Source organism: Rhodofomes roseus (genome assembly GCF_022264815.1).
Source record: "Rhodofomes roseus strain CIRM-BRFM 1785 chromosome Unknown C8Q71scaffold_28, whole genome shotgun sequence".
In the NCBI taxonomy this organism is placed as follows: Eukaryota; Fungi; Basidiomycota; class Agaricomycetes; order Polyporales; family Fomitopsidaceae; genus Rhodofomes; species Rhodofomes roseus.
In genome coordinates this window covers 361,398-385,054 of record NW_025952984.1, presented here as the reverse complement: position 1 = coordinate 385,054, position 23,657 = coordinate 361,398, and the positions used below count along the sequence as shown (strand labels likewise).

The 23,657-nt window shown below is 54.2% G+C and overlaps 9 protein-coding genes across 9 annotated transcripts; 4 read left to right on the top strand and 5 right to left on the bottom strand.

Moving 5' to 3' along the window:
* The first annotated feature begins 1,609 nt into the window (after positions 1 to 1,609).
* Positions 1,610 to 3,534, top strand: C8Q71DRAFT_317325 (Nuf2 family-domain-containing protein). Its single transcript, XM_047917766.1, has 9 exons — positions 1,610 to 1,933; positions 1,981 to 2,027; positions 2,077 to 2,310; positions 2,366 to 2,522; positions 2,583 to 2,786; positions 2,838 to 2,981; positions 3,034 to 3,228; positions 3,279 to 3,357; positions 3,406 to 3,534. Exons 1-9 carry the CDS (start codon positions 1,718 to 1,720, stop codon positions 3,459 to 3,461), a joined length of 1,332 nt encoding a protein of 443 aa, XP_047774247.1. The 5' UTR covers positions 1,610 to 1,717; the 3' UTR covers positions 3,462 to 3,534.
* A 72-nt stretch (positions 3,535 to 3,606) lies between these two features.
* C8Q71DRAFT_727175 (alpha/beta-hydrolase) lies at positions 3,607 to 5,444 on the bottom strand (the record flags this gene model as incomplete). The annotated part of the gene is made up of 3 exons (XM_047921836.1): positions 3,607 to 4,641; positions 4,693 to 5,280; positions 5,331 to 5,444. The coding sequence occupies 3 exons, from the start codon at positions 5,442 to 5,444 to the stop codon at positions 3,607 to 3,609; spliced, it is 1,737 nt and encodes a 578-aa protein (XP_047774246.1).
* A 466-nt stretch (positions 5,445 to 5,910) lies between these two features.
* On the top strand, positions 5,911 to 7,992 carry C8Q71DRAFT_862132 (SET domain-containing protein; the record flags this gene model as incomplete). Its single annotated transcript, XM_047927993.1, has 9 exons — positions 5,911 to 5,919; positions 5,981 to 6,122; positions 6,192 to 6,315; positions 6,375 to 6,564; positions 6,614 to 6,768; positions 6,822 to 6,858; positions 6,922 to 7,632; positions 7,698 to 7,814; positions 7,864 to 7,992. 9 exons carry the CDS (start codon positions 5,911 to 5,913, stop codon positions 7,990 to 7,992), a joined length of 1,614 nt encoding a protein of 537 aa, XP_047774245.1.
* Positions 7,993 to 8,135: 143 nt separating this feature from the next.
* On the top strand, positions 8,136 to 10,097 carry C8Q71DRAFT_317106 (uncharacterized protein). Its single transcript, XM_047917764.1, has 5 exons — positions 8,136 to 8,349; positions 8,409 to 8,522; positions 8,577 to 9,418; positions 9,474 to 9,852; positions 9,910 to 10,097. Exons 1-5 carry the CDS (start codon positions 8,279 to 8,281, stop codon positions 10,049 to 10,051), a joined length of 1,548 nt encoding a protein of 515 aa, XP_047774244.1. The 5' UTR covers positions 8,136 to 8,278; the 3' UTR covers positions 10,052 to 10,097.
* A 106-nt stretch (positions 10,098 to 10,203) lies between these two features.
* Positions 10,204 to 12,625, bottom strand: C8Q71DRAFT_317212 (cytochrome P450). Its single transcript, XM_047917765.1, has 11 exons — positions 12,350 to 12,625; positions 12,154 to 12,286; positions 11,910 to 12,098; positions 11,704 to 11,852; positions 11,537 to 11,652; positions 11,357 to 11,468; positions 11,284 to 11,297; positions 11,044 to 11,233; positions 10,723 to 10,984; positions 10,510 to 10,659; positions 10,204 to 10,450 (listed from the first exon to the last, which is right to left on the bottom strand). The coding sequence occupies exons 1-11, from the start codon at positions 12,528 to 12,530 to the stop codon at positions 10,357 to 10,359; spliced, it is 1,590 nt and encodes a 529-aa protein (XP_047774243.1). The 5' UTR covers positions 12,531 to 12,625; the 3' UTR covers positions 10,204 to 10,356.
* Positions 12,626 to 13,738: 1,113 nt separating this feature from the next.
* On the bottom strand, positions 13,739 to 16,298 carry C8Q71DRAFT_317079 (DEAD-domain-containing protein). The gene is made up of 10 exons (XM_047917763.1): positions 15,915 to 16,298; positions 15,719 to 15,854; positions 15,551 to 15,668; positions 15,405 to 15,496; positions 14,891 to 15,353; positions 14,594 to 14,834; positions 14,483 to 14,542; positions 14,156 to 14,429; positions 14,020 to 14,099; positions 13,739 to 13,965 (listed from the first exon to the last, which is right to left on the bottom strand). Exons 1-10 carry the CDS (start codon positions 16,210 to 16,212, stop codon positions 13,868 to 13,870), a joined length of 1,860 nt encoding a protein of 619 aa, XP_047774242.1. The 5' UTR covers positions 16,213 to 16,298; the 3' UTR covers positions 13,739 to 13,867.
* A 118-nt stretch (positions 16,299 to 16,416) lies between these two features.
* C8Q71DRAFT_784002 (HIT-like domain-containing protein) lies at positions 16,417 to 18,050 on the top strand. Its single transcript, XM_047925010.1, has 5 exons — positions 16,417 to 16,562; positions 16,622 to 17,046; positions 17,107 to 17,398; positions 17,464 to 17,722; positions 17,780 to 18,050. The coding sequence occupies exons 1-5, from the start codon at positions 16,523 to 16,525 to the stop codon at positions 17,937 to 17,939; spliced, it is 1,176 nt and encodes a 391-aa protein (XP_047774241.1). The 5' UTR covers positions 16,417 to 16,522; the 3' UTR covers positions 17,940 to 18,050.
* On the bottom strand, positions 17,831 to 20,247 carry C8Q71DRAFT_883349 (cytochrome P450; the record flags this gene model as incomplete). The annotated part of the gene is made up of 11 exons (XM_047928515.1): positions 17,831 to 18,402; positions 18,462 to 18,587; positions 18,643 to 18,724; positions 18,784 to 18,970; positions 19,021 to 19,034; positions 19,097 to 19,208; positions 19,261 to 19,376; positions 19,449 to 19,597; positions 19,664 to 19,852; positions 19,905 to 20,034; positions 20,091 to 20,247. Coding segments are annotated over 11 exons (1,407 nt in total), but the record flags the coding sequence as incomplete, so codon positions are not given.
* A 990-nt stretch (positions 20,248 to 21,237) lies between these two features.
* C8Q71DRAFT_316957 (cytochrome P450) lies at positions 21,238 to 23,587 on the bottom strand. Its single transcript, XM_047917762.1, has 12 exons — positions 23,262 to 23,587; positions 23,077 to 23,209; positions 22,828 to 23,016; positions 22,627 to 22,775; positions 22,459 to 22,574; positions 22,293 to 22,404; positions 22,221 to 22,234; positions 21,981 to 22,167; positions 21,846 to 21,927; positions 21,667 to 21,792; positions 21,479 to 21,610; positions 21,238 to 21,426 (listed from the first exon to the last, which is right to left on the bottom strand). Exons 1-12 carry the CDS (start codon positions 23,434 to 23,436, stop codon positions 21,378 to 21,380), a joined length of 1,464 nt encoding a protein of 487 aa, XP_047774239.1. The 5' UTR covers positions 23,437 to 23,587; the 3' UTR covers positions 21,238 to 21,377.
* Between the last annotated feature and the right edge of the window lie 70 nt (positions 23,588 to 23,657).

Here is a 23,657-nt window from a genome sequence, read left to right as displayed (position 1 = left end):
CATAGGCGCGTCCTTCGTGGGGGCACTTGAGCGAGTCTTTTCGACTACGGAATAGTTCCCGCCGACGGTACGCATGTCGTAAGCGAATGCGTTTCGTGGCAATGCATGCGAGATGGAAAGGTCCACGGGCGGCGAGACTGCAGCTGATAGTGACCGTGAATGAGCTCCAGGAGGATTGATTCGACTTTCGAGCGCGGTCTTCGCAGTCATGATGGCTTTGTTCCGCCTCGCAATGAGTTTCCTGCGAGAAATCCATGAAACTCACATCTGCCCATTCAAGCATGTCTACGTACGATATCTCCAGTAAACATACCACATCGCAATCCTGATCTTCGCCAGAACTGGACCGCATCATTTGTTCGGTAATAGCGTTGTTGAGCTCGAAGTTACTGTTTATCATTCTTCCCAGTTTATCCCCGGATTTCTGAAATTCAATGTTGTCAGGATTATAGCCATATGAGCATAGGAGCCACCGTGTTATCCATCGCGCACTGTCGAGTGAGGCCAAGCACAGCCAACATGTGCGCCTCAGTAGCATAGGATACGACTGCTCATGCAACAGAACGGGAGCCTCTGTAGCGCGGTCTCTTGAGTCAAAAAGGCAATTCCTTGCCGTCTGTGTCATGGGATGACACCTACGACATTGACCCATCCCATGTCCTCCATCTCATGTCGTTATTACGTACGTCCAATGCATCAGATTACACGCCGCATTCACCAGAGCCGCCAGTCAGAGTACGACAGTATCTCGGATACTCACCATTGTGGCAAGGTCCGGCCACTCAGCCTCGCTTGCGTCTGAGCGCGGTACAGACTTCGAGGAGGTAGCAAGGCCAGGTAGTGGTGGCGTGCGCTCCGCGACGTTCACCACCCGTCTGCGCGGTGACAGTGGGGGATCGCGCACCGGTGGGTCCAGTAGACTGTCTAGATGAGCCCTCGCCTTGCCCTTGCCACTCGCACTGAGCAGCCCGTTCTCTTTCTCCGTGCGCGGGTCGACCTTGGGACGCTTCGATGGTGACGACGACTCGGGGTCGTAGGCCGAATCGGACGACATGCGCTTGACGGGCACCCTGGACAGCATCATTGGACCTGCATCGTCGTCGGACGAAATCTCGACTACAGGCAGAGTGAAATTGGCAGCAGACACTGGCTTGCTGGCTGACGACGGCGGCTTCTCTTTACGGAACCCCGACGTACGAAAAGCTGGCAGCGAGTTTGGTGGTTTCCGGACTGTGACCCGCGACTCAACCTCCGAGCGAGCAAGCTTCACAAAACGATAGCTTACCAGTCACACTGTCTGGTGTCTGAAGTGACTTGGACGGCTTGAACCTCGTGGACTAAAATCGGTTCATCAGTGAGAGGCGCGACGACCGTTGTGGAATCGGCTACCTTCCCATTCAGTGCAGAAGGGTCGGGGCTTTGAGCAGGGCTGCCGAACCCCTGCTTGCGGCGGAGCTCGTCCAAGTTATTCTTAGGAGCAGACATAAGAAACTAGCATGTAAACATAGAGCATAGACGGATCTTGAGATGAGTCGGGATTAAGATGTGGGAAGAATGGAGACAGGCCTCTGAGGCTGCAGGGGGCGCGACGCGTCGGTCACCTGACCGACGCGTCCTAAGTTATCGACTGAGCAGTAACCAAACGCTAACTCATGAAGTGAAGCATCACTCTCCTCCCATAGCTGCCCCCCTCTCGACGTGGTCCTACTATCCTGCGATGACAGGGCAGTTCTGGTTTCCCTCCATGTCCGTCCCTGAGATCGTCGACGCGTTCAACGGCTGGGGGTTCTCGGTCAGCAACGAGCAAGTCGCGCACCCGACCACTGAGTTCGTCATGGGTATCTATAGTGCGTGTCTCGAGCAGGTCACAGGGATTACGGCTGCGGCACTGCAGCCGCCGCTTGACATGGTCCTGGAGGAGGTAGAGAACAAGGTACAACTGTTCGACTACGGTCAAACCTGCTGTTCACGGTCTAGCAGGAGCTATATACCCAGGCTCTGTCACAGAACATGCTCCTTCATCACTTGTGAGTGTTTCCCACTTCACTATGATTTGTATGAAGTGACATAGCCCAGGCAGCGCTTCGCCGACGCGGCTCGGTTCCACGACTTCACCGCGAAGGACATCTATACTCCCGACGCCGAACGGACGCGTTCCATTTTCTCCGCGTTCATCAATTTCGTCAAGTTCTCTGAACAATGCGAAGCGTTTGTATCTGGACTGAGGGAACGCTCGGCGGCCGTCATCGAGGAGCGCGATAGGGTCGCGCAGCAGTTAGCAGAGGCGAGGCAGAAGATCGAGGTTATCAAGTGCGTTCGCATTGCGAGATGTGTTGAGAGTATAAACGAAATTGAGATTCCTCAGAGCGAGGCGTGCAGAAGACGGGCCAAAATGCGAAGCACTGCGCCAGGAGAACACGTCCATGACGGAGCAGCTCATCAAGTACAAAGAGACACAGCTCACGCTCCTCAAAGACCTGGAGACGCTCAAGCAAGAGATCGAGACTCTGCTACAGCGCAAGGTAGGTTGGCTTCGCCTGTCTCTGTTGGAGTGGCTCAAACGGTCACTGCGTACTGTGTAGGAGGGCGTCAACAACGAGACAGCAATAGTGACAGAGAAGATCAACCGTACTAAAGGCCGTATCGTCCAAGACCCAGAGCGTATCAAGCGCAACATCGCCACGATGAGCGTGACAACGACAGAGGACAAGAAGACTGTCGCAACACACGAAGGCAAGATTCGCGACCTACAGACGAAGATCACGGCACTCCTTAATATCGAGAAGGTATGGCTTACGTTGTGGTGAGTGAGAAGATGTTCACACGAGTTGCTACAGGAAGTACGCTCCTGCATCGAGCAACTTCAAACAATTGAGAAAGAGACAAACGCGCTCGACGCATCTCAAAAGGCACTCATCGACCTGCGAGACCAGCTCGACCAGAAGAAAGGCGAGCGCCTAGAGCTGGAAATGCGACGCGAGGTCCGAGCGCAGGCCATACTCTTCATAAACCTCCCACTCACGTCTACTCCAGCGCGTACACAAGCAGCTCTCCAATGCACAAGTGAAGCTCGAGCGCGCCCAGCAGAACGCGGAGGAGAGACGCGCGCAGAGCCAGCAGACGCTCGAGCGCTTGCAGGAGGAGTACGAGAAGATGGTCGTCGACCGACAGCTTAATGACAAGAAGGTCGAGGAGCTCAGGGCTGAGGCGGACGAGATCGAGCGGCAGGTAAGTAGTATCCGATGTTGTTGACCGGGCGATATTGAGAAGTTCACCAGATGGCGGAACATTTGAAGAAGAGCCAAGCTGAGTTGACAGAACTACTGACCGAGTATTGGCGGCTGAGGCATGAGACCGGTGAGTAGGAACAATGCTCGGCTTGGGTTCGTACTGACGGCACTACAGAGGTGTACATGGAAACCCTTGCCAACAAATTAGGAATGCAAGTCAGGAGTACGTAGCCATGTTGAATGAGTGGTACATAATTGGTTTCTTCACACTATTCTTCTGATTGCAAGTTGTATTGTTATCCGTTGTATCCTAGTGCTATTGTAGGATTACTGTACTTTGATCCTTCTGGACGTAGACACGACAAAGTCGACGCTGCTATCGCCACGGCATGAAGACTGGCGCAGCTCTCGACAGCCCTCGGAGTGCATCGAGTAACTCCGCATCCTCTGCCGACAACATATTGACCTCCTTGTCATTCACGCGTCCGATGAAAGGCAACTCGTCCACCTCGCACTCCGTCCCTTCCTGCGGCAGAGTACCGTTCTCGAAGTATGCACGAATATGAAGAGCAGTGCACAGCGACGGCGCCGACGTGGAGCAATGTCCGTACGAGTTCTGGACGAGAAGTCCCGCCCCGCCGTACCGCTTGTGCACCTTGCGTGCGTCCGAGAGCGGACAAACCGCGTCGTATCGCGGCTCGACAATCAGGATCGGATGCGATGTGTTGTCCGCGGCGAATGGGCCCGTATACCGCCACTTCGGTCGGACGCGCCACTGGCTGCAACGTACGTGGTACATCGCCCAGAAGGGGCCGCCGAATCGCGCCTGCGCGGTCATGTTCGCGAGGTATGCGTCGTAGTAGTCCGGATCGAACGTGAGCTCGTCGCCGTCGCCGCATCCGATCGCCATGAGCGCCTCGTTGGACTCGAGCCAGGGCTGCTTCCGCTCGCAGGCGCACTCGTAGTCTGGGAGGAACTTGTTCACGACCGCGGAAATCGCGCTGCCGTTGTTCCGCTCCGCGCCGATGAGCATGGTAGCGAGGTCGGGGAAGAATAGGATCGGCTTGTAGGTCATGATGAAGATGAGCTCGTAGAGGAGCTTCTTGGAGAAGACCATTGGGCCGTGTTCGGCGAAGGGAACCGGTACGGGTGTGGATTCAACCTTATTGATGATGGCGTCGACGCGCGCCTTGATGGCTTCGGGTGACGGCTCGTACAGCGGACACTTCTCCGGGCCTGCCTGGTGGCAGAAGGTGAAGAACGCCTCAACAATGACATCGTTGTCCACCAGGTTCGTCGTATACGATGCCTTCACATATTCTTGTGCGTCATAGACACCGTCTATGATCATTCGCTCGATCTTGTCCGGATACATCGCAGCGAAATACTGGCCTAGAATGGAACCGTAACTCTACGCCGTGTCAGATACTGGACGCATGTACAAGGACATCATGATACTCACAAAGCCCCAGTACTTCAACTTCTCCTGGCCGAGTTTCTCGGTGATTTTCAGCATGTCAGTGGCGACACTGGCACTGCTAACGAATCTGCCAGCGCCCCATTCTTCGGCGGTGCCGTTGACGTCTTCCCTTCCACTACCACCAATCTTGTTCTCGCATAGCTGGCCCACGGCATCCTCGCGCGCAACCATCAGCGGAGTAGCTCCCTCAGTGAGGTTGACCCACGTGTTCCTGATTGACTGCGTCCAGATCTGGTACTGGGCTTCCGATTCGTAGCAATGCAGCCCGGGAAGAGTCGCCCCCGTCCCTCGCGGATCGAAGCCTAGGATATCGTACGAACCACCGACTATGCGAGATATGTTCTTGCCGGTTTCCATTACAGCGTACGTCCCCGAACCACCAGGACCACCAGGGTTGATCAGGATGGTTCCTCTGTAGCTCTGTTTGTCGGTCGCGGGAAGCATTTGCAGAGCGATCGTTGCATTTGGACCGTAACCAGGAGGGGAAAGATAGTCCAAGGGAAGGAGCAAGCGGGCGCATTTGTATTCTGAGTAGCACGGATGCCATTCAATGCTCTCTGACGCGGGTAGCTTGGACAGGTTGAATGACCAAACCGTGAAAATATGTACATGGGACGTACAGAGAACCAATCAAATTCAATTTTTTGAACAGCAGTTTCACCAGGCTGATTGGCTACATGCTTTGCCTTGCAGATGTAGCGAATGGCCAGAAGCGAGAGTGCACCGAAAATCATCATGGATCTGACTGTATGGAGCCATGACGGGCGTCGCCCCTGCAAAACTATCGGCAGCTCAGCCTTCTCCATTTGCTATGGGCCATTACTCAACATTCACGTCATAACACAGGATTTGCGACTTACGGTGCTATGTGATCAGTTCTATGTCTCCGAGTCCGAGCTTCAAAGTAGTAGCCCGGCCGGCTTGAGCGTTGAACGTTGAACGGCTGCACAAGGTCAATGCTGTCCGGGATATATGGACTTCAGAGTTGCTCTGTGCTTATTGAAGGGGAGAATTCAGAGCATCTACCAAGCATTTACTGCGACGTTCCATCGCAGCTGCTGCACGCAGCATGAGAACGGTGTATGTTTGGCGGTGTTTGGCAAAGGCTTCGTTCCTGACGGGCGCTCTTTCGAACCTACGCTCATCGGCCCGGATAATGGGGGACCAGCGCTTATATGTGTCCAGCAATGAATTCATTCAATGAACGCGGTGCGTGTTTCAAATTGTTGCCAAGTTCTCCACTCTGCCGCTTACAATACAGACGCAACAGGTGATGCTTGAAACCATACAAACACTCTTACAATGGTCTGCGGACAACCAACTGCAATTACAGCCTTCACTGCGAATACAGTTCAGCACGGCCTCGGGCATTGCTGTGTTCTCCGAGACTTTCATTGGCAAAAACGACATAAGTAGGTAGAGATGAATTCCTTGGTGTTAATCAAATACCAATTACCAACCACTGAAGCATGGCTTGACAGTCGCTTCAATACCCAAAGCCGGCATCCTCTCGACGAAATCTACTTCTCTGGCTGAGAAGATCCCACCGGCACCGTACGGCCTCGGTGCACAGCTTGCATTGTCTCTTGCGGTGTGCCATGAACTGTGAGTGTATGTACGTTGGCGCCGATTCTCGATTAGAGATGTGGCTGAATGCGTCGAAGTGCGCAGGGAACCGCGTCACGCTGGCACGGGTACCTGCAATCCCTACCGCCAAGCACCGTTCCCATAGCACTTCTTTGGGGAAACAGCGATGCGCTCGACTCACCCTCGGACGGTGAAGAAGCAAAAGGTTGGATTGCTGGCACCGAGGTCGAACGGATGGTACGCGGGGAACAGGGCCAAGATCCCCTGGTGAGCCGTCTCAGCCAGTATCGCTCGCGAGGTATCTCATGTTTGATAGGACGAGATATACCAATATTACTATTCAGTCGCCCGACCTCTGTTGCCCGAGTCATGCATGATCTCACATTTCCTCCACGCATACTCTCTCGTAAGTTCGCGCGCTTTTATGGTCGATGCCTATCATGGGCTATCCATGGTCCCAATCGCTGATGCGTGAGTATTTCTGATCTCTTGACACTTCTCAACGTCTTGAGCTTATGACTCAGGTTCAATCATACTACGGAGAACCACGTCCATCTAGAGGTAGGTGGGAACAGAGACCCCTGGTCTTGCTTCACTCAAACAATCGAGCTCACGTCGTTTCAGTGCGACTACGATGTGTGCCCCCTCTGTGGCTCCTTCGCAGAATGTCCACACGATCGCGAAGACGCTCCGTCATCATCCAGCGAACCCATGGACTGGCAGTCGCCTTCCGTTGCCTCCGTCCCCGATACGTGCGATATGGTTGCCAACAGACCCATCCCAGCCTTCAGCGAAGTCTTCAACACGTATGGCTCTCGCAAGAGCAACGCGTCGCTGCTCGCATGGTATGGCTTCGCCCTCGACGAGAACGAGAACGACTCTGTCGGTTGGGATTTCGCGGAGGTCGCTCAAGCATTCGGGAGTGACGAGTCGTCATCGGTGCAGCTATCAGAACAACTGTACAAAAGGATCCTACACGCTTGGTTGTCCACTCTTGGATCTATGGTCGCAGAAGACAGCAGGCTGGTGTATAGGTCCGATCTAGACGACGCTGAACAGAGGGAGTTCGCTGGGCCGTCGACGGTGCTGTGCATCAACAGTGACGCTCAGATAAGCGTTTATTTGTGGGTATATCTGGCTATATGCGCTGCATTCGAGGCAACGGGAAGCTTTCAATCGGAGGAAAAGGAGGTTCTGGGATTTGAATACATCGAGAGGCTCGTTGCGCTCCTTGGAGCGATTATAGGCCAACAAGTTTTCCTGGAGAAGGCGTTGGGAGCGGAAGGTGTTGAACTTAACATGGCCGGCAATCCGGCTGACGAGACCCAGAGCTTGGTACGCCCGCCCGCTCCGATCTCCACGTCACATTGACAATTTTGCGCTGATGTCGAATTTGACAGGCTGGCCGTGTTTTGTCAAGGATAGCGGAGTTAGCGGTCACACTCTGCCGACGCAGAATATCTAGCATGGGGAAACATCAGGACCTCAGTACAGCACAACTGGGAGAGATGCTAGACGTGCGTAGCTGGGCTTCGACACGGATTCCGCTAACCGCGCCAAATACAGAACGTTCCTGAGAGTAGACCGAAGACACGCCTGGCGCTCGCACAAGTTCTCGCGGAGAGGGCTATGCTTGAGGGTTGTCAGGCGGACTGGCAAGAGTTGCGCGATGCCCTAGAGGAGGATTCTAGTTGAACCGTGCATCCAGCCTTGTCAGTCAACTGGTGTCCACGAAGGGATTTCGCCTTGATATTTTCGTTTGATAACGGTGGCACACGTTGTGCAACGGTGCGAGCGTACTTGTTGTACTGACGTGATTATGATCAGACGCCAATGCTAACCTTAATTGTTCCCAGGTTACGACGATGCACTCTCCAAGTGCATATCGGCTCTACGCACCTCGATCCTCAGACACAATTGCGTAATCACTCAAAGAACTGCTTAGTGCTCTGGTTGTGGGCACTCAGGCCACCGCCAGCCAATGTTTCATTACGCCTACATTATCGACGGTGGCGTGGATGCCTGTCAATTGACTGTCAGGGATTTACCAGTGTGAGGGTGCGGTGTTGCGGAGGCTATGCGGCCCTGTCCATCTGATAGCGCTATCGAAGGCATGGTCATCAGTTGAAGTCTCCAACGTACCTGCATGAGCTGTTCCCTCCACGTTCCATACGTGTACTAGGTGGTTCACTTTTGAAGGATCCAGACCTAATGTCAGACCTCAGGTGCGTAAATAGTTATTCCATGCTATTGAGGTTGAAGGACTTATCGGTTCGTAGTTCAGCCAAGGTATCATCAGACCGCGATACTCGGTCACTCACCGCGGAACCATGCCTACCGTTGGAGGTACAGGAGCGCATCCTGGACTTCGTCGCTGGATCCATGGACAGCCGCGAGACGATGAAGGCCTGTATGCAGACATGCAAAGGTTGGACTCCTCGCTGCCGATTTCACCTCCTGCACGAGATCCATCTACGAGGCCAGCAAGAGGTGTTCTCGTTCGGGAGGCTGCTAGACTCCAATCCGCGTTACCGCAATGAAGTCGTCTATGCCCACATTGGATCGCGGGACGGATCGCTGCAGCCAATTGCATACGTGGAGTCTTTCGCGGCTCGATTCGCCGGGAAGCTGCCTTCCGTCCATCATCTCATGATACGCAATGCGGAGATGAAGTCGACCAACCTTCGCCAGGACGCCTACCTCCACTTCTCCAGCTTCGCATCGCTGAGCGAGCTGTCGCTAGTGCGAGTTACATTTCGAACACGCTCGATGTTCGTTCGCATTGCATGCTCTTTCCCTGGATTGACCCTATTGCAGTGCACGGATGTAGAGATACCGGGACCTAACCACCAGAGTACCGTGATCACGCCGGTCCTCCGTCCTAACATTCGGCACCTAGGTGTCGACGGAGATCCTTCCTCCATCGAGAGGGTCTCACATGCCTTTGTCAATGCCATTCTTGCTGTCGCGCTTCGGACCCTCGTCGTGGGCTACCAGACAGCGGTTCCCCTTCGAGACCTCACAGCTTCCGTTCAGTGGTTGCTCGACGCTGCCGGTCCTTCGCTCCGTACGTTCACTTGCCTCATAGACGAGGGCGGCTTCAAGCGTGACGATCGCGCCGGTAATTCATTACACTCAGCGAGTTGTTGACGGACTGACGATCATTGGTCCTACAGTGCAGTATATCAATTTTACACCGAATACGTGTTTGGAACGCATCGTACTCCGGATTCCCATTCACAAAGACCCGTCCCTCTCGTGGATTCCTGCCCTTCTCTCCTCCGCCACCTTCCACGAGGGCGGGGAAGTGTGTCTGATCTTCAGCGTCGATGCGCGAGACGATACGCCCCACGTCTTGAGGATGCTGTTCACGCGGCTTCGGCAGTCGGTCGGCTTTGAGCTCGAAGCCATCCTGTCTCGTCCCGGATTTACGAAGCTCAAGAAGTTCTCTGTCGAGCTCTATATCGTGCCTTGGAATATAGGGCTCTCGCAGCTCGCATGGACAGAAGTCGTCACAGCCGCAATGCCTCGATTGCAGGCGCGGGGAGTATTGGAGTAAGTGAATACTTGATAGATGCAAGCGTATGTTCATAATGCCGTTCGTCGCTACAGCCCATGTATGCGGGTGATGAGCGATTATTCGCCCACGGATGTGGGTTCGTTGCTTCGAGGTGGTGTTTCGTTGATACCAGGCTCCAGTGTGGCTGAGACCCTTGCCCGAATCCCCTCCGATGATCTGCACGCGGAACGTTAGACTTGCTGAATGGGCTCCCGGATCAAGATAAGCGTTATTGAACGTTGAGGTGGTGGACTGGGCATGGCGCGGGGACATTCGTCCGCTCGGATCAGGCAGTGTAATACGTGTATCGCATTGGACATAGAGCTACTCCGAATAAAATTCCTAAGACCGACAGGTCAGCACCGCGACACATCGGCATTGGATATGCGGAATGGCATACTGCATGCCATGCCTTGCCGCGCATGCATATTCGCAAGAGGGATAAGACGTAGATGAAGAGGAGTGCCACGAATTCGACCGGATAGACTGGATCGTCCGCGTCAACATTGTTCATGACTTTCAAGACTGGTAACGATGAACAGTTCTGCCGTTGCTGAGCGTGGTGTTATTGTACAGGTAAATGGTGGCGGATGGCTGCGTCGGCAACTCAGTCAGTTCTATCATGGTCCGAGAGTCTGCTGTCATTTACTCACGTAATCGTCCCTCCAACATAGTCGATGTCTTCATCTTTGCGGATAACATGACCATCGAGCGTCTGGGCATTTGCTACGTTGAACATGGTGAGAACGGTAGCCGTGACGAGAAATATCGTGTCTTCTGCGAGAATCTGTCCAGGACATATCCTAGCAATTTGGATGCGCGTAACTGTAAGAGTAGCACATACGAAAGAGACGATGGCAACTCACCGCCTACCGTATCCGAAAGAGAATGTCTCGGGATCGGGGTTTGCATCCTCTCCCTTTCTCTCGAGATATCGTTCTGGCTTTACCTCGAAAGGATCCGGATAAATAGATGGATCGTGAAGAATTGCCCTATTCGAACAAATTCTGAGCATCCGAAGATCTTGTGTTGCTTGTAGAACGTACCATGAATTGGCAATGACGGTAGCGCCCTTGGGAATATGGTAGCCGTTGTACGTGTCATCACGCATGGCCAAGTGAGGAAGGGCTACGTATGTAGGCGTTGGGTAAATCAGGAGAAGTAGCTTCGTGAGTATTGATGCATACCCAGGGGTGCTACAGGCTTCCACCGATGAATCTCCTTCACAAGAGCAGCAACGTACGGAAGGCTATCGCGGTCGCTGAACTTCGGCAACTGGTGAGACCCTAACGCCGCATCCACTTCGGCTTGTCCTTTCCGCTGAATGTCGGGATACAGCGCTAAGATGAGGAACATGGTTTCGAGCGCGGATACGCTCTATCAGAAAGTTACGGCGCAGTACGTTGGTTGCGATGGAGCCTGCGCACCGTGTCAGCTCCCGCTATGTCGTCCCCGAGGTTAGCACACATCGTAGATAAACCAGCTGATATAGTGACGAACCGAGGTAGAATTGTGTAGATGCCATTTTGTGAACGAACAGGTCCTCCGGTTTTGGATTTGGGTTGTTCTCAATGATCTGTGAGGTAAAGGACGGGATAGCTTTTCCGAGCAGCTGGTAATGTTTGCGTTTTCAGATACCATCAGAATATAACCTACGGCGCATTGAGATCTCATGCTTACCATCTGCTCCTTGACTTCCTGATAAGGCTCATCGAGTATCCTGTCTATAGTATCACGAGCCTCTCTAGCGAAAGCTTTGAACCCAGCACCAGGAAACCATTCTGGAACATGCCGCACTATATACCAATGAGATCGAGTACAAGGACACATAAAGATGGATGACTGACAGAAAGGGAAGAGATCCACGAGGAATTTACCGGGTGTTGCAGTAGCGGAGAACTGCTCATTGACCAGTTCTGCTAGTTGAACTAGGGGATCGCTTGAGTCGCTAATATCGCGACCGTGTGTGATCTGCAATACAATACTGGCGACTAGCCTGAATGCATTGGGCCATGAGATCGGTGTTAATATGTCGCAGCAGTAGAGTACTTACCAGCGTAGATGTGGTCGAAACTCGTTCGGAGAGGCGAGAAGTCTGGGAAGGAGATGTAGAACTTTCCCTTCGATGACGCGCTGTAATTGTGGGGCATTCCGCGCATTGATGGTACCGGTAATGAGCTTTCTGCTTTCCTTGAGGATGAAACCGTATGGAGCCAACACGGTGAAGCGCGAGTAACCGATCCTGATTTCTCCTAGTATCAGTCACCATTGCGTGTAGGCTAGGCGTAGAAACTTACAATCCAGATGCCATAGGAAGAACTGGACGGTCGGAGTATATATGGCCTCTCTTCTCCAGCAGGTCCGAAATGGCTTGCCGCGATGTGAGAAGTATGATTGAGCTCCCAAGAGCGGATAGATGCATAACATCCCCTATGTCAATGATCAGCGGCAGTAGACACAGTACGATAGTCTACAGCAGCGAGTGAAACTCACCATATTTTTCTGCTAACTGAGCGAACACAGCCCATTCGTTTTTCTTCGGCATTTGCAACGCATTTCCGATAACAGGAAACCCGGACGGGCCTGGAGGAAGATGACCATTGCGCGAAGTCGCTCTGGAAATGAGATACACCACAAGTATAGCTAGGAGAAGAACAACCGGGAGAGACATCATGGTACCGCAAGAATGGTGCAGTCGGAGCGTACACCGACTGCGGCTACGGAGAACGACTGCGTGTGCTTATGTAGTAGGAACCTCAAGCAGGGGTACCGGCCAGAGACAGTGCCGGTTGGGTCGCTTGCAACATCTGGACTCGGATACATTTCGGACCGCCGTCAGTATGGGAAGTCGACCCTGTTCATGTCATGGCGTGGCGCTTGAATAGAAGATCGTTGGTAGCGAGTCATGACAAAGACGGCTTGGAGTCGATGGTCTGGGCGGAGCAAGTTGGGAGCAAGCACGAAGTTCCCACTGAACACCGTATGTGGCGTGAAGCCTTGTTTAATCTGGACGCACCAACCGACTCAACCTGGCGGCACTTTATAGACGGGAAACCTCGTGGCAATATGAACGCACACTGACCGTGCGCAGGTTCGAGCTCGCGAACAATCCGACAGAGCGAAGATGACCGCAGGGACAAGGAGCCGCGGTGGCATCATGACCGGAGTAGGCCACGCCTTCGTCGACTACTGAGCGATGTCCTGTATCGGGGATATCTGGCAGATTACTCAGCGGAGCGTTCCCTCGAATGTGGGAACGGCCTCACTTGAACCTCTTCACTGGAGTAAGTTCCTCCAGGATGTTTGACAACTGGAATGTACGATTTGATTGAGATCACCTGTCCGGACTGTTATCACAACTTATGAATGGGCGAAGTCCAGGAGTACGTACTGCGGATTATATTGCGAGTCGATGTTCCAGAAACACCACCATATGATGCTACTCGTAGGCTGTTGCGCTTCTTTGTCAGGCACATGCCAACACCTTCATATCCGAGGGCGCTTTCGGGTTTGGGACCGCGGGCCTCTACTCAGAAGCAGCCGTCCTCGGCCGGACGACAGGACATACATATGCTTTGGCGAATCGCCGCCGCACAAGAGCATGCCATAGCTCGATAAAATGGACTGCCAATAGGGAGACTATCGCTAATGTTCTGAGCACGAGGACTGCTGCATGAGATATATGACTCACATTGAAGCACAGCTTTACGCAATTCGAGTTCGCCGTCACAGCATCGGCAGTTAGTGCAGACATACAGGTGCGATATCAAGACAATGGTGACAGGCCAGTCGAGTATCGGAGACGAGCTCTACCCCAAATAGCCATTTCCGGGGGCCGAAACATTCGTGGATGAAGTCGTTGTTGATGACTTTAATGGGGGCAAGTATAGCTTGTCACAAGCACCTTAGTGAAGCGAGGCACGAGGATCGTCCACGGTCCAGAGCAGAAAGGATGCTGTTAATACACCGATACAACCCACACAACACAAACAACATGCAACAAACGACAGTCTAATATCCACCTCTGTCGTCCGACATCCGGTGCGAGGCCATCTGGCGCCTCTGTGTGTCCTCGAGCTTCGGACAGTTGGAGATGCCGTGGCCCAGACCTGTACGCAAGTCACATTGAGCAGGAGCAGCCAAGACACCACGGACTAACTTACCACCACACACTGGACAGCCCTTGAGCGAGCCACCCTGGACGGCACGCGGGTCTTCTATGCTTTGCAGGAATGGAGGCACTCTGTCAGGGCCGCATGAGCATTGTTCGTGCCTGGAATGTTTACACGGAGAACTCACTTCTGTCCTGCCTCCATGAGCAAGTACTTCAGATCGAGCAACGTCTGCTCTGCGGTGTTCATGTTCACGAAGGTCGTAGCGATGCCGGTCTTGCCGCTGCGGCCCGTACGCCCGATCTGGTGCACATAGTCCTCGATCTCCTTTGGCATGGAGAAGATGATGACGTGCTGGATGTCGTTGAAGTCGAGCCCCTTCGAGGCGACGCTCGACGCGACCATCACATCCTTTTGGCCGGACTTGAACGACTTGATCGCGTATTGGCGCTCTTCTTGCGCTGCAAGGCTTCGTGATCAGACGCCAACGCATCAGTCAAAATGATATACGCACACTTGGAGCCGTGAATGGCGACCGCCTCGATACCCTTCAGTAGCAAGTACTCCTGGATGTCTGCAGAATTCCGTCAGTCATGGCAGGGACTACATAACGTGGGAGACCTACCATCAACCTCATTTTTGTTCTCGCTGAAGACGATAACGGGCGGGGGCGTCTTCTGCAAGCACTCTAGCAGGTAGACCATCTTCGCCTCCTGCTTCACGTACTCCACGACCTGGAGCACGTCAAGGTTCGCCGCACCAGCTCGCCCGACGTTGACGAGGATGGGCTTGACGAGTGATAGCTGTGCAAAGTCTTGGATCTTCCGGGGCATCGTGGCCGAGAACAGGAGGGTCTGCCGTTGTCGCTACAAACGCCAAGTCAGCACGTCGAGCCAAACTTTGACCTTGCCAGTATGCCAACCTTGAAGAAGCTCATGATGTTCCGCACATCATCCTCGAAGCCCAAGTCGATCATCCGATCAGCCTCGTCCATACAGAGATACCGGCAATTATCGAATGTAAACCGTTTCTTCTCCAGCATGTCAATCAAGCGCCCCGGTGTCGCCACGACGATGTGCAAGCCCTTGTTCAGGACATGGCTCTGCTCGCTCATCGAGATACCACCGATGCACAACAGCGTGTTCAATTGCGGGTACTTCCCGCCACCGTCGGGTGCCAACGCAGCCGTCCATGTAAGGACGTTCTCGTATGTTTGGGTGGCAAGTTCGCGGGACGGGCAGAGGATGATACCGACGGGGCCTTCGCCGCGTACAAAGGGCAGCTTAGCTTCCTCTTCGAGCGCGAACATGATCAGTGGCAGACAAAAGGCTAGCGTCTTGCCGGAACCGGTGAATGCGATGCCGATCATGTCCCGGCCTGCGAATCTATGGGTCCAATCAGTCAACTGATGAATACTGACGGGGTCATGGACGTACGCTGTCGGAATGCCTTGCAGCTGAATTGGTGTGGGCGTGGTGATGCGCTTGGACTTCAAAAACTTCACGAGCACCTCCGGTACCTTCATGTCCTGTGAAAACGGAGTCGTCAGCAGCCGAGGAGTGAGCTATGACAGAAGTCTTACAGTGAAGTTATCGATTGGAGGTGGAATGTCCTCGCCGTCAACCAGGATGTGGTGCTTTTCCCTGAGTCTCTGGTGCTCCTCCGGGCTCCGCTCGCGAACAAACTTTGGTGGGCGCCATCTGAAGTCTTGAGTCAACAGATTCGTAGACACGAATGCATATGAACGTACGATGTCTTGAACGGCTCCGTGTACTGGACGCCCTGGGCCAGCTCGAGGTCGGACGCGAGCTTCTTCCGACTCGCGATGGCAGCGAGAATCTCAGCATCCGCCTCTTCCGTCTTCTCAGCATCGGTCTTCTTCGAGTCTGCATGAGCGAGACAAATAAGACCTTACTTACAACGTTGACAGCAACAAATAAGCGCACCTTCTGCGGCCTTTCTCTCATGCACCTCCTGCGCTTCCATCAACAGCGTCCTCTCTTTCCGCGCCTTCTCTCGCCGTCTCTCCTCCTCCCGCTCTTCATCTTCACGCTCGTCCTGCTCTTCTTGCCCCGCAGTTGCTTTGGCCTTTTCCGTTCCCCGTGACGTGAGCTTCGCGAACTTGGCTTGTCTTCGCTGGGCTACTGGCACGTAAGGCTCGTAGCTGGCTTCGTCGTCTAGTTTGTATTCCGGCGATGGCGAGCGTTGGATGCGACGACGCTTGGGGGCAGACTGTTCCGGCATAGTTATGAGATGTGAGTAGACCGAAGGGATTGTAGCAAGACGCAAGGAGAGATGGTGGTCGTGAGCAGAGTGCCGCGCCTATGGCATCCACTCCATTAGGCAAGTCCGAGAAACTCGGAGCCTGGGTCGTGTTGGGCCGCCGGTCCGGACGCGCCGAGGCTGGACGATATTCCCGGACCCGGTTTCCGGCCCCTGCACCGTATGCACATCCCCCAAGCTCGACATGGTCCGCGATTTTTGCTTGTCTGTCGATAACCATCATCTCCTCGCTGCTGTACACAGCGACGACGACTAGTTCCCAGCGCTGAACATGGCCGAGTTCGACCCGACCACCCACCCGCACCGTCGACGTACGTCCAGTACTCACTGTCTACATCGCGCTAGCTGAAGCAGGTCGAACGTTCGTCAGTGAACCCTCTCACGGGCGAGCGCGTCCTGGTCTCCCCTCATCGCACCAAGCGACCCTGGCTGGGCCAGACAGAGCCCCCGCAGCCGTCGGACCTCCCGCAATACGACCCGAAATGCTACCTCTGTCCCGGCAACACGCGCGCGGGCGGGGCGAAGAACGACGAGTACAAGCAGACCATGATCTTTGAGAACGACTATGCTGCCGTTCTACCGCCGCCTGGACCGGCTGCACCCGCTGCTCCTCACCCACTGCTCACGACGGAACCCGTCCAGGGTGGCTGCGACGTCCTGTGCTTCCACCCGCGGCACGACCTGACCCTTGCACGCCTGGCTGTGCCGGACATCGAGCGCATCATCGAGGAGTGGTCTGCGATCTACAACAAGCGCGGTAACCAGGAGGGCATTGAGTATGTCCAGATATTCGAGGTGCGCAGTCTATACATTGCGTGACCGATCACATCAGCTCACAACTAGGATGTATCACAGAACAAGGGTGCCATGATGGGCTGCTCGAACCCACACCCGCACGGACAGGTCTGGTCGCTTTCAGACGTGCCCTCGCTCCCCGCAACCGAGCTCGCCAACCTCAAGCGGTACGCTCTCCAGAATGCCCCCTCGGCCTCGGCACCCAAGGGCCCGGAAGGGAAGGCCTGCCTGCTTTGCGAGTACGCGCATTTTGAAGTGGGCGTGGCGGAGAGCGAGGGCCGCGTCGTCGTGAAGAACGAGCACTTCGTCGCGCTCGTCCCCTGGTGGGCCATCTGGCCGTTCGAGATCATGCGTGCGTCCCCCGTCCCTGCTTCATTGACCTATTCGATATCTGATCTTCGGTATCTGTCACCGCAGTGCTGCCATACGCTCGTCATATCCCGTCGATTGCGGACCTCACTTCCGAGGAGCGGTCCGCATTCGCCTCGATCCTCTCGCAGATCACTAAGCGCTACGACAACCTCTTCTCATGCTCGTTCGCCTACTCCATGGGCATCCACCAGCGGCCCGTTCCCCGCAAAGCCGCCGACGCTGCGGACGCGGACGCCGCGCATCTGCACCTGCACTTCGACCCGCCGCTTCTGCGGAATGCGAGCGTGCGCAAGTTCCTCGTTGGGTATGTTTATTTCTGTCAAGTCCTGCCGTGTTTCAGTACTTATGGTGCGTTGTCTAGGTTTGAACTGATGGCGGAGCCTCAGCGTGATCTCACGCCAGAGCAGGCGGCAAGCCGTCTGCGTGCTTGCTCGGAGGTGCACTACCTGGATACTACGGAGGAAGCCCCGAAGACTGCGGAGAACCCGACGTCCAAGGATGTCGACCCGACCAACAGCTGAGGTGCCCAAGGAGGAACGTCAATGATCCAAAATGAAGATAGACGACGGACGATGATCGATAGAGTGGAAGTAATCTGGCAATTGTACAATGAACCCGGTTCAGCAACGCGTGTCTTATGTGCAAGACCTGCAAGTAAGCTCTACAGACTGCAGGGGCTAGACTCGGGTGTACGAGCCCCATTAGATGTTACGCGACACTTCGATTGGTTTCCTTTCCTTTGACCGCTTACACAGCTCCACGCGGAGAGATACTACACATGAAGTCCGTTGGGTGACTGAGTATGTATGTCTATGAGCAGCGACAGCGTGGTGACCAGCTCAGTGGACGGACCTGATTACACCACCGTGGTATTCGATCGTCCTTCCCGCATGAGGTACGGCGTCGCCAATGTCAAATGCTGCAAGCACTGATGCAGCGATTATGAACAGAATGTCTTCAGCTAGAACCTGTCCAGGACAGACTCTGTAGCGGTACGCGATCCGTTCAGCTGATGACACTTGCAGGCTGTGCGTTGATCGTACCGTCTTCCATAGCCAAATGCGAAGTCTCGAGGATCCGGGTTGAGGTCTTCGTTGGACTCGCCAAGGTAGCGTTCCGGGATGACCTTGTCCGGTTCGGGATACAAGATCGGGTCGTGAAGAACAGCCCTTTCTCGGACCGTTAATGACCAGACCGTTGCCGCTGCCTGACGTTATGCCTTACCAGCTGTTTGCAAACACAGTAGAACCCGCAGGTATGCGATATCCCGCATAGACGTCCTCTCGGCGGACCTTATGCGGCAAAGCTACGAGACCGAGACCACTCAGATGTCGCCACCGTCAGACAATCATAACGAGAGCGCACCCAGGGGCAAGACCGGGTTCCAGCGATGCGCCTCCTTCAGTACGGCTTCGAGGTAGGGCATGTCTTTGCGGTCGCTACACTTGGGCAGCCTGTTGCCAACGACGGCGTCAACTTCGATTTGGGCCTTCCGTTGAATCTCTGGGTGTTGCGCCATCATGAGGAAGAACGACAGTAAGGCGGAGACCGTCTGACAGGCTATCAGTTGTTTGCAACAATGAGGAACTGTATAAAGTATACCGTGTCTGATCCAGCTGTTGAGATTCAAGCGCAAGTAGATTGGTATGGAGACCTAATGAAGCGAAGGAGTACTTACCTGCATAGAACTGAGTCGACACCTGTTTGTATAGCTCTTCGTCTTCAGGTGTGCGATCGCGATTGCTTGTCAGATAGTCGACGATGAACGAAGGGTTGGCTGTTCCCTGTTGCTGTCGGCGCTGTAAGTGTGATGCATCCCCCTAGTGAGTCGAGATGACATACCACTTGCTCTCGGGCCAAGTCATATAGCTTGTTTTGTAATCCAAGCGTAGTTTGGCGGACGTCCTCTGCGATGCGTTTGAACGTCGCCCCCGGAAACCACCCTGGTATGTACTTCACTGTTCGATGTGAGTCTCGCGCTCTTTGCTCATGATGTATGACACCCATGGTGAGATGAGAGACGTACTGACGGAAGGGCAAGCCATCGACCAGATATGCGCCGGGCACCGTTATGTCACTGAACCCTCTCAATGCCTCGTGAACCCATTTTACGAGGGGACCATCACAGCTGTCCACATTCAGCCCATGAGTCATTTGAAGTACTAGGCTGGCCATGAGCCTGTTTGAGAGACACTCGTCACTCAGCCTATTGGCATGGTCATCCACGATCTTCGGTGTTGCGTACCATTGGATGTGGGTCTGAAACTCGGACGGAGTGCGGGAAAGCCTTGAAACGAACTCAACGGCCTTGGCCTCTTGGACCGCATGCAGGTCTTGAGTCTTCCGAGTATTCAGGGTCCCCAATATGAGCTTGCGACCTTCTCGATGTCGAGGGCCATACGGCAACAACGCAGTGTATTGATCAAAGCCTGCCCTATGTCACAGTAAGCCACGCTTTCGAAGAGATAGGGACCATGTGCACACACAATTCCCCGGCCATTGGTATCACTGGGCGGTCGGAATAGATGAGGTTCTTATCTAGGAGATCGGAAATCGCCTGACGGGAACTCAGGACAATGAACGAGCTCCCGATGACGGATAGGTGCATCACAGGGCCTGAAATCATTCACGACGTTGTAAGTGCTGCTCAGCTTCTGTATCTGGACACATACCATACGTTCTGGCCCACTCTGCGAAGACAAGCCAACTACGGTCCGTGGGTATCTGTAAGGCGTTACCCAAGAGCGGCAAGCCCCTAGGTCCCGGCGGAAGCGGGAGTCGTCCGGCGCGTCGAATAAACCTACATGCGACAAGGGCGGCGAGGCAGAGGACCAGGGACAAGAACATCGCAGTGGGTCCAAGGCGAATGGCTCTGTCTACAAGGCCTGAAGGCGGGTGTCGTATCTGCGGCGGTCTATCAAAGGCACCATGATCAGGAAGCCTCGGAACATATCACGTACGTACTCACCACTGCCATACAGCTAGCCGCCGAACCATCTGTCAATCGAATCTCTGGGCCTTCCCTGCACTGCATCCAGCGGGCCCCGGGACATCGAAGTGATACCTACTGTTGATGTGAGTACGAGAAACCCAGTGGTTCGTACTGGCCTCCGATACGATGGTTTCTGACATGGATTCCAGAGACCCTATTGCACAGTTACTGCTAGGACATTCATCCGGGCAACTTCCCCGCAAGGAGATGCCACTCAAGGATCGCAAATACCGACCACCAAAACAGTAGCCGCGTAGCGATATAGCAGGTACAGTGCCGATGAGTGCCCTTCAGCGTTTGTGAGGAGCGAGCAACCGCGTGCACGCTATCTCAAGTGAATACCGATGGATGGGCCATAAGTTGGGCCTCAGTAGCCTCATGCTCCATGAGCGCCGCTGCCAATACAGTAATATCGTTCTGCACCGAGTAAGTCATAACCCGTTCATTATCCGAGCGATACGCACCAGACGAAGTTATGATTAGATCATTACATCGGTACAAGGTTGACAGGCCAAGAATGGGATTAGTCGTCTCGGACCCCGTGATAGCATCCTCGTAAGATAACAGCGGTTTATACACACAGTTTTGTGGCTGAGAGAGTTGGTAGCGACGGTCTCGTTGCTCCACCACCATTCGTGCGCTCGACTTCGTCGAAGTGCTAACGGGATGTAATCAGGGATGGGTACAAGACCACACTGCTTGAATATGTAGGGTACGTGATGGAAATCTCGCTGTGAAGGACTCACATGAGCCGGCAGTTAAGTATCAACTAAACCCTTCAAATTGTATACTCACTGAGGTCGAGTGCGCTCGTGTATATCATAACCCAGCAGAGGAAACAATACAGACTGCGCGAAATCACCATACGGGGTGTCATGTCTCCACAAATCTTCCACGAGTGGAACATCAATATGAGCCACCACGTCAATCCCAGCGCCGGGCGGAATGGAGACAAGGAGTAGAACAATCACGTCGACCGCCGTGGCAGAATACCGCACGCAAAGTCATCCGGGTGACTGAGATTGCAACACATCAGAAACTGGTATGCAGATTGCTTGAAAGACGAACCTGATCGCACCGCCACGATACTCGATCGTCTCGCCCTTCAAAGGAACAACACTGGTGATGTTGAACGATGCGAGCACGGACGCCGCAACTATGAAGAGGGTGTCCTCGGCGAGCGTCCGTCCAGGGCAGACACTGCGGCAAACAAGGGTTTCAGCACTGTACATTGGACTGATCACGGGGCTGCGCACCGTCGTCCGTAGCCAAAGGCAAAGTCTTGTGGGTCTGGATTGAGATCTCCGTTAGAACAGTCGTAGTAGCGCTCCGGGATTACTTCGTCTGGGTGAGGATACAGCTCCGGGTCGTGCAGAATGGCCCTTGATCGGGACGTCACTCACTGGCATCTTGGACATAAAGAATGATGACATACCAAGTATTGGGTAAGATCGTGGAACCGGCCGGAATACGATATCCTGCGTAGACGTCTTCCTCCCGTACGTAATGCGGCAGGGCTTCAGGACTGTGAGCACGGACGTCTCGCTGCTAAGACGATGCCAGGACACACCCAGGGGTAGCACTGGGTTGCAGCGATGGACCTCCTTGAGAACCGCCCCGAGGTAGGGCATATCCTCGCGGTCGCTGCAGATGGGCAGTCTGCCGCTGGTGACGGAGTCCACTTCGGCTTGGGCTTTCCGTTGGATGTCTGGATGCGTGGCCATGATGAGGAAGAAAGAGAGAATCGAGGAGACTGTCTGTGGAGAGATTTGATGGCCCACCAAGCGCGAACAATTCGTAGGCTACTCACCGTATCCGCGCCGGCTGCCAAGGAAGTAACGCATGTAGCTAGCGTACAACTTATAGAAACCCGAACACATACCACCGTAGAACATAACTGCGACCTCTGCGTACAGGGTGTGATCATCCTGGGTGGGGTCGTAATTGTGCTTGAGTAGATCCGCTACAAACGACGGCGTGGCTGATCCGCGGTCCTGGGTATCAGGGCATGATGAGCACTGCGCATCCACTTGACCACAATAATTCACCAATTGTCTCCTTGCTGCTTGGTATAACTTGTCTTCCAACGCGTATGAGCGTTCACGGGTCTCTCTCGCTATCCTCTTGAACGACGCTGCCGGGAACCATTCTGGAACGTACTTCACTACTGGGCGTGAGTTTGGACTATACGGTCTTGTGCGACATACAGTACTTACGAGACGGAATCGCATCAACGAGGTATGCGCCGGGCGCCGATACGTCGCTGATCTCAGCGAGTGACTTCTCGACTTCAAGAAGGAAGGGGTCGTCGTAGCTATCTATTGTGATCCCGTAGGTGGCCTCAAGCACGATGCTTGCGACCAGCCTTTCGATCTACAATGAGATCGGCGTCGCTCTCAGGACTCACTTTGACGTACCAGCGGATGTGAGTCCGGAATTCCGCGGGACTTTCTGTCAGCCTTGAAATGAACACCAGTGTCTTCGCCTCTTGGATTGCATGCAGCTCTGGCGCCTTGCGGGGACCGAGAGCCCCGGTGATGAGCTTGCGGCCTTCGCGATGCCGCTGCCCGTAGGGTGCGAATGCAACCAGTCTCTTCAGACCGGCCCTGTATGGTATACTCTACGTGAGCTCAGCCTGTTTACATGGTGATTCTGCATGGTCATACAGTTCTCCGGCCATAGTCATGATCGGGCGATCCGAATACACGGCGTTCTTCTTCTCCAAAAGGTCAATTATCGCTTCGCGCGAGCTCAAGACAATAATTGAGCTAGTCATGCAGGAGACGTGCATGATAGGGCCTAGTGACGCCTGTTCAACACGATGCGACGGACCATGATAATGATCACTCACCGTAGGTCTTGGCCCACTGCGCGAATGTGAGCCAACTGCATTCTTTCGGGATTTCCAGAGCGCTGCCAAAGACAGGAAGGCCCCTTGGACCCGGAGGAACTGGAAGTCGTCTGAGGACTTTACTGATTCTGTACGCAAGAAGGGCTATGAGGCATAAAATAGCGAGGCGGAACATTGCGATGTGCACTGGCAGAGATGGTGACGCTCGGTTCGCAGACCCTTAAGGTTCTCCGTCTGTTCCCATGGTGGAGAGGACATACTATAAGGCATTCAATCTACACGCACGTGCAGTTCCCCCGCTTCGTCTCAACCCCAGAAGTCCTAGAGCATATCCGTTTCGGGCTACTCGGAGGTCGGATAGGATGCGAACGTATGGGATGCATTGACAGGCAACGT

Bases quoted from the DNA above. Each gene is read 5' to 3' on its own strand.
- C8Q71DRAFT_317079 (XM_047917763.1), bottom strand. From the start codon at position 16,212: ATGCCGGAACAGTCTGCCCCCAAGCGTCGTCGCATCCAACGCTCGCCA. The intron at 15,354-15,404 runs GTACGTCCATGA...TTGGACCCATAG, and splicing joins CTGCAAGGCATTCCGACAGC to ATTCGCAGGCCGGGACATGA. The intron at 14,543-14,593 runs GTAGGTCTCCCA...GGAATTCTGCAG, and splicing joins GAACAAAAATGAGGTTGATG to ACATCCAGGAGTACTTGCTA.
- C8Q71DRAFT_317325 (XM_047917766.1), top strand. From the start codon at position 1,718: ATGACAGGGCAGTTCTGGTTTCCCTCCATGTCCGTCCCTGAGATCGTC. The intron at 2,028-2,076 runs GTGAGTGTTTCC...GACATAGCCCAG, and splicing joins AACATGCTCCTTCATCACTT to GCAGCGCTTCGCCGACGCGG. The intron at 2,523-2,582 runs GTAGGTTGGCTT...CGTACTGTGTAG, and splicing joins AGACTCTGCTACAGCGCAAG to GAGGGCGTCAACAACGAGAC.
- C8Q71DRAFT_317106 (XM_047917764.1), top strand. From the start codon at position 8,279: ATGTTTCATTACGCCTACATTATCGACGGTGGCGTGGATGCCTGTCAA. The intron at 8,523-8,576 runs GTGCGTAAATAG...ATCGGTTCGTAG, and splicing joins GACCTAATGTCAGACCTCAG to TTCAGCCAAGGTATCATCAG. The intron at 9,419-9,473 runs GTAATTCATTAC...TTGGTCCTACAG, and splicing joins CAAGCGTGACGATCGCGCCG to TGCAGTATATCAATTTTACA.
- C8Q71DRAFT_317212 (XM_047917765.1), bottom strand. From the start codon at position 12,530: ATGATGTCTCTCCCGGTTGTTCTTCTCCTAGCTATACTTGTGGTGTAT. The intron at 11,653-11,703 runs GTCAGTCATCCA...ATTGGTATATAG, and splicing joins CGTGGATCTCTTCCCTTTCT to TGCGGCATGTTCCAGAATGG. The intron at 10,660-10,722 runs GTGAGTTGCCAT...CCAAATTGCTAG, and splicing joins TCTTTCGGATACGGTAGGCG to GATATGTCCTGGACAGATTC.
- C8Q71DRAFT_784002 (XM_047925010.1), top strand. From the start codon at position 16,523: ATGGCCGAGTTCGACCCGACCACCCACCCGCACCGTCGAC. The intron at 16,563-16,621 runs GTACGTCCAGTA...AACGTTCGTCAG, and splicing joins CACCCACCCGCACCGTCGAC to TGAACCCTCTCACGGGCGAG. The intron at 17,723-17,779 runs GTATGTTTATTT...TGCGTTGTCTAG, and splicing joins GTGCGCAAGTTCCTCGTTGG to GTTTGAACTGATGGCGGAGC.
- C8Q71DRAFT_316957 (XM_047917762.1), bottom strand. From the start codon at position 23,436: ATGTTCCGCCTCGCTATTTTATGCCTCATAGCCCTTCTTGCGTACAGA. The intron at 23,017-23,076 runs GTATGACCATGC...TATACCATACAG, and splicing joins ATGACTATGGCCGGAGAACT to GGCCGGTCTGAAGAGACTGG. The intron at 22,575-22,626 runs GTAAGTACTGTA...CACGCCCAGTAG, and splicing joins CGTTGATGCGATTCCGTCTC to TGAAGTACGTTCCAGAATGG.